Source organism: Syngnathus leptorhynchus, chromosome 21, assembly GCF_054491065.1.
Source record: "Syngnathus leptorhynchus isolate UIUO chromosome 21, UIUO_Slep, whole genome shotgun sequence".
NCBI lineage: Eukaryota > Metazoa > Chordata > Actinopteri > Syngnathiformes > Syngnathidae > Syngnathus > Syngnathus leptorhynchus.
Window position 1 is genome coordinate 3494354 of NC_141215.1, and position 13267 is coordinate 3507620.

The 13267-nt window shown below is 42.4% G+C and overlaps 2 protein-coding genes across 3 annotated transcripts in view; one reads left to right on the forward strand and one right to left on the reverse strand.

Annotated features, from left to right (window-relative positions):
* The first annotated feature begins 462 nt into the window (after positions 1-462).
* LOC147040153 (toll-like receptor 1) lies at positions 463-3582 on the forward strand. The gene is made up of 2 exons (XM_085902805.1): positions 463-880; positions 983-3582. Exons 1-2 carry the CDS (start codon positions 867-869, stop codon positions 3441-3443), a joined length of 2475 nt encoding a protein of 824 aa, XP_085758931.1. The 5' UTR covers positions 463-866; the 3' UTR covers positions 3444-3582.
* A 1734-nt stretch (positions 3583-5316) lies between these two features.
* Positions 5317-13267, reverse strand: part of tmem178bb (transmembrane protein 178Bb) — a 36165-nt gene continuing 28214 nt past the window's right edge. For both annotated transcript variants that reach the window (XM_085902812.1, XM_085902814.1), the window contains exons 5-6: positions 8528-8665; positions 5317-7563 (exon numbers count right to left, since the gene is read on the reverse strand). In XM_085902812.1, coding sequence (XP_085758938.1) covers positions 7313-7563; positions 8528-8665 — 389 coding nt within the window. In that variant the 3' untranslated portion in view covers positions 5317-7312. The remainder of the gene's footprint in view (positions 7564-8527; positions 8666-13267) is intronic.

Sequence of the window (13267 nt, forward strand, 5' to 3'; positions counted from 1 at the left end):
CATACATGATGATATTTGACATTTGACACATTGATTCAGTTTGAAAATGTCTTTCGACTTGCAGCTTTGTTGTAAAATAATACAAATAACTTCAACAACAATAGAAACGGTTAGGGAGGACATAGTTGGCTTGCAAAAAATCAAAAACCTGTTTTTTTATGCTTCAGTGAACTGCCTTATAAACAAATCGAATTTCACTTCTCTTTTTAACAGCTCACTCTTTCAAATTTGATAATTCTGGAAATGTAACTATGTGGCCTTACTTCCACTTTCATCTTGGTTCTGTTTTACGTCAACAGTGACCAAATTGAACAGCCGCAAATATGACATTGTGGTCGTATCAGTTTGAGAACTTTTTCAGTATGTCTAATACTGACAATAAAATAAGCTTTAGTACACAATATCAGAGTCCCCATAACTTTGCTGTTCCTTAGTTACCTTTGTGTGCATGTGGTTTTTGTTTAGCGTCTCTTCCTCAGCATGACCAAAACATTGCCGAAATGAAACTTATTGAATCCAAGCACTCCAAAACTTTAATATTATGACATTATGACATGACAAAAACATGCAGCCATCTCAGCCATGTCAGTTTGTGCAAGCAAAACTATTAACAACGCTGTTAGCACCGATGCTAAAGCTAAAAAGTGGATTTTAAACCTTTTTACTCTGCTAAGCCGACTGTCCTTGCGCTAGCCATAATTGCAAAACCCTTCATTAGCGCTGTTGCAAGTAAAACAAAAAAGCAGAAATAAAAAAATGCCATTATACCAAACAAAAGAGGAAGAAAGAATGTGATGAAGTGCCAGTATGAACAGAGATTGAAACACATCGATTTGACTCGTTGACGGTTACGTTCTCCTGAAGCTATGTTGTCCCAAGGGTAAGAAGATTTCATTCTTTCAGGCATCTTTCCTGATATTTTGCGGCTGATACAAAAAAAATAATAATAATAAACTCGCCAAAATTACTTGTGGTTTTTCAGGACTGTGGTTGTGGTGCTGTTGGTTACTCCCCTGTTAACACTGGTCTGCGTGGCAGCGGGGACAGATGACAACCCGTTCAAAACATGCGTTACTTCAAGGAAGAGAGTGGCGGACCTCTCCAATAAAAACCTGACATTCTTCCCTCCATTTCTCCGCAACACCACGGAATACTTGGACATTTCTCACAACCCTCTCCAAAGTATCACCACGGAGTCTTTCCCTCAATTGCCTCTGCTGTGTTTCCTGAAGGCAACTTTTTGCGGCCTTCGGGATATTTCTCCCGGTGTGTTTCAACGCACTCCTGCGCTCCAAATTCTCAATATATCTTTCAATCAATTCAAAATTATTCCTGCCATTTCACTGCCCCGGCTAACATTCTTGGATTTGACGGATAATCTCTACGAAAGCTATCAACTGCCGGAGTGTTTCCAGAACCTAACAAATCTGCAAGTGCTGTTATTAGGAAGCAAAGCTGCTGTGTCAGTGCATTTAAATGACTTCCAACCTGTGACTAACATCTCCTTGCAACATTTGGTTTTGGGTGCAGGAGTACCCTGGCAAATGTACGAATCAGGCGCCCTTGCGATGTTGTCTCTGAAGAAATTATCCCTATACGTTAACTTCTGCGAGCACTTCAACATAGTCAACAACCTTCTGGTGGATGTGAATACATCACGGGTGAGCGCCTTGAGATTTGTCACCGTGTTTTCCGACGACTGCAACGTCACCAGCGACCCCTTCCTGAACCTGCGAGCCATGCCGTACGTACGGAACGTCAGTGTGGAAAACACTTGGATCAACAGCTCGTTCCTGGAGATGTTCTTAAAGACACTTTTGCTGTCTTCTATCGAGAACTTCTCCTTTGTCAACTTCACGTACAGTGAAGATAAACCAGATGGGTTCCAGTTTCACTTTCACCCCGTCAATCATACCATTAGTCTCCGTGCTGTTACTTTTGATACGGTGATACATTATCAATACAGGTATCCCGTTTTTAACATGAGCTTTGAGGATGCGTTAAATTTGCAATACCTCAGGTTTTCCGCGAGCGGTATGAACATTTTACCCTGTAAAATCATCTCCACCCTCCCTACGCTGGAGACCCTGGATGTGTCCGACAACCTCCTGTCTGATTTGGGCTTCTGGTGGCCTTCGTGTTCTTACACTTCGGTCTTCCCGAGCCTCAAGCATCTGTTGATGAGCAAGAACCGGTTTACCAGTTTGTCCTTTATCTCGACACAGACGCACCAAATGAAACTGCTGGAGTCCCTGGATTTGAGTTTCAACTCCATCGACTTGGACCAAAGTTGCAACTGGCCCGCTCACTTGATTGAGATCAATCTTGGAAATAACAATCTGGGCAATAGTGTTTTTGAGAACTTGTCACCAAATTTTGAGCGGATTTACCTGTCCAAAACGGGAATCACCGCCATCACGCAAGAAGTCCTGTCTCGGTTTCCCAAGCTGACACACCTCCAACTCAGTTCCAACAGCATTCAAGTCCTCCCGGACGATCTCTACACCCCGAATCTCATCAGTCTCTACGTGGACCAGAACGCAATCACAACTCTTTCCCGGCAAGTATTAGGGGGACTTCCCAATCTTCAGATCCTCAAAGCTGGCAACAATCCCTTCATATGCTCCTGTGACCTACACTGGTTCCTCACAGATTTAAACAAATCCTGCCTCTTGGACTGGCCTTTGGATTACCTATGCAGCACGCCGGTAAAGTCTAAAGGACTTCCTCTTTCCGAGTACAAAACCAGCGCGATCGCATGCGAAACGTGGCTCCAAACAACAGTTGCTTTCTCCATCTTGCTCTTTGTAGCAACAACCTTGGGCCTGCTTTTCTATAAACTTGATGGGGTGTGGTACACAAAGATGTTATGGGTGTGGATTCGGGTGAAGCGAAGAGGCAAGAAACAATCGCACTTGCTGAAAAAGGTGTCATTCGCTTACCACGCCTTCATCTCCTACAGTCATCGGGATGCCGATTTTGTGAACGGTGAACTGGTATCGTCCTTGGAGAACGCCGGGTTTTCGCTTTGCATTCACGAACGTGATTTCGTACCGGGTGATTGGATCATAGACAACATCATCAACTGCGTCGAGTACAGCTACAAAACACTCTTCGTCCTCTCGAAACATTTCGTCCAAAGCGAATGGTGTAACTACGAGCTCTTCTTTGCCCAACATCGAGCCATCAACATCCAAGAGGATTCTTTGGTTTTTATCTTGTTAGAACCCATTCCCACAGATTGTCTGCCCAAAAAATTCTTGAGACTGAGAAGTTTGCTGCGGCAGCAGACGTATCTCGAGTGGCCAAAGGATGAGAGGAAGCAGCAAGTGTTTTGGGCGAGTCTTAAATCCATGCTGCAGACGGCAGACAAATCTGTAATTTTGAAGCATGTGGCTCAGGATCTTGCTGATACAGCAACACTACTCACTAACCCGTCCTAACATGGGTTCGTTTATCAATGACCACCATTGTATAAAAAATCCTAATGTCTGCTCACAATATTTTGATGAGACCTGTTTTTAATTTAGCAAAATAAATCCACTTTACAATTGATGATTTGTAAATGATTGTTAACCTAGTCCAATGACTGAATCTTTTTTTATTCCATTAAAGTCTTTATTAAATGTTCTCAGTGACATGATTTCATTGGACATTTTTACCGATCTAAACAAAGTTTCGATATTAAGATCCATCCATCCGTCTCTCTCTCTCTCTCTCTCTCTCTCTCTCTCTCTCTCTCTCTCTCTCTCTCTCTCTCTCTCTCTCTCTCTCTCTCCCCCCTGTCTCTCTCCCCCTCTTGTCTATTTACCACATGGTGGCAGCAAATATTCACTCTAGCTTTCCTCCAAAGGTTTCATAGCAATGTCGTTGGGTTGTAATTTAGTGAATTACATCAATATATACAACAACAAACTGTATATTGGGGGGAAAAAAATCGACCAGAATTCAGCAGAATCACTTTCAACCCAAAATAATGTCTAAGATCCAACTTAGCTCAGTCCATTCTAAGACTTAGCTTGTATACCATTAATATCAATGAGGAGCGGTTGGAATGCAATTTATAGTTCTCCATTTTCTCTCCGACTCAGCAGAATTTGCTGCTAATTTAATCTATCTCAGTCTAGCGCCCACTCCATCTTGATACGAGCCCCCACTCACCCTTCCCAGGCAGCCCACCTCCATCTTATCATCCGGAGAACGTGACAATGAGCCGCCGGGGGGTGACGTGGAGATGGACAAATGAAAAAAAAAGATCATATTTTTAGTGATAGGAATCAGATGATGTAATAATCCTGAATAAGTAAAGTTCTGGTCATGTTTAATTTGCCACTTCAGAAGCTCGCTATATTCCAAGCAGCAATCTAGCGAGGCCGGGTTCTCTGATTCCAATCATGACATTTCAAAACAGTCCTCGCAGTTTTTTGCTTCACCCCTTTATAGGGAACCGACGACCGTGGAGATTACTGAGTCAACCAGCAATCATGCTGTCAATTGGTATTTATTATTCATAGAGCCATGGTAACAGGAAAAGCTGTGGTCCTCGTGAGGCCCGGCTACTCGCCGGAACCTCATTAGGCCCGACGCATAATGATTACAGCGACAGCGCGTAGACAACCGATTAAGTTGGTCTTCGAGTCCGTCTCGCCGTTGGTCAACGGCCATTGTATTTTTTGTTATTTGTCCTATTAAAACTGAATCCTAGCTGAAACTCTTTCCAAATTGTGCCTTAGCTACAACTTGCGTAACACCAGAAGCATGTGTGAGGATAATGCAGCGCTAGCAAAAAATGTATTTTAGCAGTTCGGAATCGGATATTGTTCAATCGTATTCTTCATATATAGTCGGTGGTTGGAAGGAAGTGTGGGATGACTTCCTCCGCGATGTCTTGAGACTTGTGGGTGTAGCATAACAGATTGATTTCACTTCTCCCGGTCCAAATATCAAGAACTCAATCATATCAATACCCAAATAAACATTTTGTCAAGGGTTTGGTTTGTGGAGGCCTGGTGCTCACTGACGTAGCTGTTTTTGAGTCAAATGGCCGAACCAAGCTCACGGGAGACTCATATTTCCTGTTCTGTTACTTCCTGCAAACGCATTTGAAAGGACGGTCCCCAAATGGTTTCGGCGTGAGCCAATTAACTTGTCGAGATCTTACAGCGGAGGCTGCAGACGGCGTCAGGAGAGAGAATTAAGTTCCTCCTCCTGTGGGCCAGTCATGCTATGCTTGCTAATGACTTTGAATCAAATCAGGATGTGAAATTACATTTGGCAGATTGATCTTTCACCAAAAATGGATGACAGACGACAGTATTAGTAAACACACCGATGAGATTTATTCTGTTGTGATTTTACATTCCACAGTTGAACATTTTCTCTCTTTTTTTCTTTTTTGCCCAAATCTTATTTTTATGTTCACTCAACAGACACGTTACTGATGTTAAAGGTTGATAGATAATGTTTGATTCAGTCCAGAATGGGAGTTGCAGTATCACTGTCACATAAAAAAAAGATATGTTCAGGGCCTTCCATTGTGTAACAAACTGACTATGTGCTTCTCAAAAATGACTCAATCAATTCGAAGTGTGTGTGTGTGAAGATTTTTATCTTTGACAAGGTCTGCATTTGACCAGTTTTGATTGACGTACGATTCGTCCGTTGCCTGCACAGGTGACATGAATGTAATTACGATACATTCGTAAGGCCCTCAAATTTGTGCTTTATTTTATTTTTTCTTGTACCATTCTTTATGTATGTTTTTATTTATTTTTTTATCTATTGACGTTGACTCCGTCCGCACGTCTTTGCTATCCCCTTTTCACCGTCGATGAAAATTTGAAGCGGCCTGAGCCCTTGATGTCCGACTCGGGGTTAAAGTAATTTCATGCTCAGTTGCCTCAGGCGCACATCCAAGAAATCACGCCCCCCCCCCCCTTCCCGAATGAAAGTTGACAAAATTCCAACATAGCGACTTATAAGAAATTCCATCTTAACTGAACCATATTGACTTGTTTTAATCAGTGTAGCAAAATCTGATCAATATTGACAATAAGGAAGTGCAATTCCGTGTACTTGGCTAATGCGCTGATTTTCTCGCCAGTTTTTCGAGGCACACTAATCAGGGTTGCTTTTGTCGGTAAAATGTTTACGACTGATTGTAATGACGTTGAAAGCGAACAGCAAGAAAACACAAAACGAAATTTTGGCCCTTTTAAAACGTGCTAAATGATGCTAACCACTAAACGGAGCTTTGTGAAAACGTGACCCTTGTTGTCTGATGAAGTTGAAAGGGGAATGTTCGTTGTTTCTTTATTTTTAACAGTCTCAAAAATACCTCAAAAATGGACAGGCACACCTTTTGTGCAATGTCCTTGTGTGTTATACGAAATGACTTGACCAAAATGCTAATGTTAAAATGCTAGCCGCGTACGCGTGGCTCCAAATATTTTCTAGGGCCTTTGTGTTTTTTTGCTTTTTTGTGCTTTTGATAATCCCGCTTTTCCCGCCAGGTCTTAAAATTAAATGTTCCCACCATTCCACTTAACGTTTTAGTCGTGGCGTGAATCACGTAAACAGGATACTGCATCTCTCCATCATTCAAACACGTAACAAATTGCAGGGCTCCATTTTGTTTTTATGATCATTTCTTACACCACCCTCTCCCCAATCACACACACACAAACACACTTCATACGTACATTTACTTCTAATGACTAGAATGGGAACAAAATTCACATTTTCCCAGTTCGTTCACGGCTTTGTTAAAAAGGAAATTGATGTAAAAAAATGGTAGCTATCGTCGTATGCACCTAAAGGGGGATGATGGAATGAGATGTCCTGGTTGTCACCTGGCATATTCTGTACAGTATGATACAACGGCGTAGGTCCATAAATCCCAAGGTAACTTCGGCAGTTTGAGTACCACTCGTTAGTTTATTCCATCAGGTCTCAAAAGATCCCAAAAAGGCCAAACCCAGAAGAAATTCTCCAAGTCATCGCTTTGTTTGAATTTTGGGAATTGGATTCCCTCCATAGTCACAGTTCAGGGAACTTCTTCTTTATGTCCTTTTAAGACGCGGTAGCAGCTCCACAACAATTAAACACGCACAACTTGGTATTTTGTGATAATATTTCTGTCATTTTTTTTTCAGCTCGATTTTTTTTTTCAATATGGCAGATCTTCAAACACCCATTTTTTTAAACACAGAAATAAAAAAAAAACCAAAACAAACAGTAACCAGGAGAGAGCGGCGATCAGTCGATGGATGGACAAATGGTTATTTTCTCTGCGTCGAAGGGGGGGAAGCGTTTAGCACACGGTGCCGTTCTCCTGTCGGGATTTAGGGCAGGTGGACCTCGGTATCGGCTGCACGGAGGGCGCCAGCGTGCAGAAGAATCCGGCGATGAGGGTGAGGCCCAGACCTCCCCACGCGCAGAACATGGACCAGCCGTAGCCGTGGCCGATGTCGTCGGGCAGGCCGTACAGGTAGCGCGGGTAGCGCGAAAGCTCAAAGTTGATACCGGCGACGCAGGTGCACAGGGAGATGATGCAGAAGGTACCTGCCAAAAATAAAAAACAGATGGGGCATGATGTGAACAGCCGAGCCTGCCACTAGCAAACCTGAGTCATACTGTGCCAAGTTACCAACCGTGCGGCTTTAAAAAAAAATCCCCAGGGCCACAAACAGAATAATCGAAGAATGCAAAGGTCGTTTTGAAACCTTTCAACAAAATGAGTATTTTGTTTAGATATATTACAGTTAATTTGAATAAGATGTTCTATCGTAAAATGTGATAGGGCAAATAGATTTTTAAAATACTGGGGTGGCCAGGCCCTGTATCCAGTTAGAATAGATCCGCCCCTGCACTAAACATCAGTCGATGTCCATCTTTATATTCAGAACACGAAATTTAAAATTGTATAAAATGAATGGTAAATTCCTATTTTTCTACTTCCTGATTATAAAACAGCCACAAGAGGGCGGCCATTGCAAATATCGATACCCTGAAATCAGGCTGGTCAATATCGGTATTCACTCATCCCAAATTAAATCATATCTAGAAAAGCTTTCAAATGATATGTGATGAAACAGCAGCCTAATTACTAAGAAACCACAACAACGTTTTATTTTGGCCTTTTTATTCAAGGCAGCCGGTTCTAAATTGGGCCTCATTTGGAATGCTACATTACCTTACGGCTGGGCCGCCTCTTTGGGATTCTGCTTCTGCGGTCTGGCCTAGCCTTGTCTTGTGCCTTCTAATTGCCTGTTCAATATACGACCGTCGGGCAGCGCATTAATCCTCGCCGGACTCTCCGGCACTTCTAAGTGTGTTCTCGTTCATTGACCTAAATCACAATTAAAATCGCCAATAAAGCCGGTTTGCTCCCTGGTGGTAAACTGTTGGATGTATACATGATGAGCCCTTATTATTTTTATTTTTTTTATCATCACGGCTATTGAAAATGCTTCTTTTTTTTTTTTTTTAAGCATTTGTGACCCAAAAAGTGACTTGTGTGACTTACCTCCCATCAGGAACAGCAGGCCGGCCACATACTGCATGAGTCCTCGGTCCCAGCAGCAACCCAGCACGCCGATGATCCAACCGAACAAGATGATGGCCACCGCCATTCCCATGAACCCTGCCGTCATTCGTCGTAAATCTAAGCACACACACGGACGTAGAGTGCGGTTAAAGCCAGGTACGTTTTTCATTTCAACATTTTCTTTGGAAATGTTTTATTTATGTTGGTGAAAGTAACGCATGATCGAAGATTATCAACCGTCGAACAAATCAAGATGAGAAAGATGCTTGAGGCTGAAGTTTAGGGATTAAGAGCTCAGAGTTTTGAGAATGTAGTCGGCAAATCGGCTTAAACTGCGCAGGCGGGCACGACCCACCGACTTTTTGACGTGTCAAATTATTCTAATTGTCGATTCAACAACAGAAAATACTTTCTTCATTTACTCGTCGGGTAAATAAAAATAGGTAACTGTGAGGATGCGATTTCAACTCCATTGTCAACTCTTTTGCTAACCAAAACAGCAGGTTCCCTGGTAAATTAGTTTGAAGACCAAAATTGACATCCCACCCCCTGGCAATGTATGTACAGTATATATGGGAAGGGGGATCGCTTCGAGATTGAGGTCAGAGGTCATCAGATGACAACTTCAATATTCATTCCACCAGCACGTTTATAAAAGTAGTCCATATTGCGGTGACGACACGGCGAGGGCAAAAAACAACAAGGACAGCAGCGTGCGCACCAGTCGAAGTCGAAGAAGAGGGAAAAAAAAAATGCTCGGAGCTTCCTACCCCCTCCTTCTTCAAGTAGATTAGAATGTCACGGGTGAGCAAGTCTGCCAGGAGGTGGGGAAGGGTTGTTGTTGTCGGAGGAAAGGCTGAAAAAGGTCAAAACATTTGCCCTGAGAGCATAAATGAAGAACACGGGAAGACACACCTCCACCGGTGTACTACACCGTGTTCATGACCCCGCAGCCTCCGTGCACTTTATGTACCCTTGCACTCCAGCGACCACAGCGGCAAATATTACTTCCCAGCTGCCGTAAATATTGAAAAAAAAAAAAAGGATATTTGGCAACCTTAACTGTCTCCATATGCCAGACATTTATCAAGTTCTGTATCGTGCCGGTAAAGGGAAGCTGAGGGGTTTTTGGGGTAAACGTATAGCAATTGAAGAAGAACCGCAGTTGACAATAATTGCGTAAGCAGCCTCTTGGGAAAGAGTGTAAAAGAAGCGTGATGTGTTAAACGATGGCACCCTGCAGTGAGCTTGAAAAGAGGAAAATCTGCCTTCCCACCAGCGATGGATTAGCCGCGTGAGACCGACTTGAAGTTGCGTATTGACATGGTGCTGTGAAAAATAATGGGAAAAGAAAAGCGGCAGCAGATAACAGTCCGTATAGCTATTTTCTCTCGCCGTTGTGCTCATTAGCGAGAGATGCAGCATATCTGTGTTGTGAAGAAAGCGGAGCCTGTGTATGACATGTGGGATCCCTCAAGGGTCAATCCTCGAGCCCTTTTTGTTCAACATGTATATGCTACCCCTGGGTTAAATTCTTAATATATGAAATAAAACTAAATAAAATAATATAATATGATAGAAGAAAGTATAATATAAAATAAAATAATCTTGAGAGTGTTTCTTAGCAGCGCTATAAAGGTCATATTGCAATTCATTGATTTGTTTACATCTGTTTCACATTGTGCTTTTTGTAAGGTTTGCAAGTTTGTCGGCACAAAGCTTCAAAAATAAACCACGAGCTGCGTGATTGTTCATTTTCAGAATGTCAATAAAGCTGCCAGTTTGGAAAGAAATGCCGGCCCCCCCAAAAGAGTAGTTCAGAGATGAGAACAATACATCATACTCAGCATGTTCGTTGACAAGCGGCGGCGAAAGGAAAAGCCTTGTGTTTCTTTGTCAGGTAGGAACAAAAGCGCCGATACAGCACATCAATTGTCGTTTGCTGTTTCTTCGATGCGAGTCGGGACAAAGAGTTTGTTGTGCCAACGATGTTTCAATGGTATGCAAAATTAAAGTGCTGTTGAGTAAAGTTCAATACATTAGCATTTAAGTACTTTTCCAGAACCACTGCATTAGGTCAAGAGATGCTGTCACTCATATCCTTGTAACCACGGTGACCCCTGAACCTGCAGATAACCATGGCAGAAGCTGTCTGACAATGAGCTGACTAAGCAATCCCTTCTTGAATCACATTTACACACAATTCCGAGCGACCCTCTACTCCTGGGTGGCGAAAAATTCCCATCAAACCGCTTGTGATCAAAACCTTACGTGTCATTTGACCGAAGGCAGGGCAAGTGAGAAAACTTTGATGGAAGCAGACGGCAACATTATGCGGCAAGGAACGTGATGTACATGGCAAATCTTCCCGTGAGTGGCTGCAGGTATAAACAGAGCCGATGAAACGCCGGGGATTAAAAAGGGGATACAAGTCTCCGGGCGCCCGTGTCAGCACTTTTGCTGACGTGACGAGTCGCAGAATTGCAAATCGGGAAAAGGGACAGAATGACAGGACCACCGGCTGAGTTGTCAGTCACCGAGAGAAAAAAATCCAGTAGTGGACGCAACGTGTGGGTAAACACGATTAGTGGCAGCTTAATTTTCGCTGACGTAGAGCACTTCTGATTGGACGGGAAAGCAATATATTAGAATTTCCTATGCTTGCAGGAATAAACCTCAAGTTATATAGATTGTTGTGAAATTCCACACCTTTTTTCAGAACATGGTGTGATGGCAATCAGGTCAATTGTTACCGCTCACAATCAATGCCACCCACTTGTCTCGGGACCGAGCGCAACCCATTTCGCTGGGAAAGTAATTAAGACCTTTGAGAGCCTTTCCGACGTCTCCAGGCGAGAATGAAATTCCGAAAATATGCGGTGTTTTCCAACCCTTGAGCTAGCGGGCACAAATATGTTGCATTCTACTTTCAGTCGTTCCCCTTGAGTTGTCCACAGACTAGAGAGCAGCTCAGGAAAAGGAGGCCTGAAGTAAGGCATTTCTGTAATATTATATTCGCGCTCGATGTTGTGGGAAGACCAGACGGAAAACATAAAGTAAAAGCAGATAGACAGAATCGTGCGAGAGTTTCAAAGATAAGGTGAGTCACGCTGAATAACCGTTCCGTTTCCAGTTCAACGTTCCCCGCTGAGATGGTGTTCACGCTCGCTGCTTTCATTTATTCAAGTTTTTTTTTTTTTTTTTTTGCTCGAGACGCGTCAAATGCTCGTACGGTTTCTTGTTGATACAGAAATTGTCGGAACGTATTTACTGAGCGGAGGCAAATTGGAACGAAATACAAGGTCATATTTGAAGACGGCGACTATTTAGAACTGATTAGAATTCGGCCCTCAAGATAATGCAAATAATCTGAAAGTCATAGAATCAGGAAATATGACACCGGATATGACGTTGTTTTGATTTCAAAATGGATGTCCCCAAATAATACACGCTTTGATGGTGATCAATGACGGTTGGATTGCTTGGATTCAATTCCTTCTAATTTGCATGAATATATTTGTTAGCCACAAAACCCCTACTCAAACTCTCGAAATAAACTTCAGATCTATCATATGGAAAGCATAATTGTAGCATGAACTCTTCAGCAAACATCCTAACGCGGTGCATACTGTGACTCGGAGCCCCGTGACTTCGCCACTGTCAGTGTGACAAATGAGCACACGGGATGACTCATTTATTCGCGCTACATTAGGCCTTGCCTTTTTTTTTTTTTTTTTCAGGACATACACAAAATCAAAAAGAAAAATCTAATCTTTTTCCCCCCAACCGCCATCTCATATCTGCTCTGACGCGCCATTGCAGTCAGGTTCAATTCGGTAGATAACCATGGAAACAAATGTTATATATAGTAAAAGCCGGGTTTCCTTGAACGACACCCTCGAGTGCAAAAGATGTGAAGAATTCTTCTTAGACTGGAATGGAGGGTCGTCACACATTTTAAAATCCGATAAACATTTCGCTATATGAATTCAGAGAACAGAGTTCGCTTGTTTACGATATCAGCGTACAACAGACTGCCGTCATTTTTTCCGCTGCGTAATAGGTTCCATTGTTCAACCCGCCGCTCCTGCTTTTCCATTTAATTACAGATTACAAAATATTATTCTTTTAAAAAAATACAAAAATGAATCTGTGCTGTGCCGGTATTATTTTCTTAATTAGATATATAAAAAAAAGGAAAATGTCCGACTGTTGCAGATGACTGACTGAGCAAGCCATCTGTCAAAACAAAAGGAGTACCAGATACAACTGCCAAAATTCTACATTAAACCGCAGAGTTGTAGAGCTGCTCTCATTCACTAGTGCGGGAATCCATTATTTCATTTTGGTCCTTATTAGGGGGAAGAAGAAAAAAACAAAAGTGTCCAGAGGAATTTCTTTTCTCTCATTGCAGCGTGAATATTTTTAGCTTATTCCATAACTCCTCTCAAAACCTGACACTTCTGTTTATTAATACACTTTTATACTTGTAACAATGTGAATACAAGTATTAATTCAAAACTGCCGATGTTTGTCTTGTTATGGAGACTGCAATGTTTTTATACCTTGGCAGAGGTCTGCACTCATTTTAGTTCCCGTGCGTATCATAGAAGCCAATGACTCGTCAATCGAGGCAACAACTGGCGCCCTCTTAAAAAGTGACAAAATAACTGTTATGGATGCACAATTCACGTTCGCTTTGCCAAATCCTCCACAAAG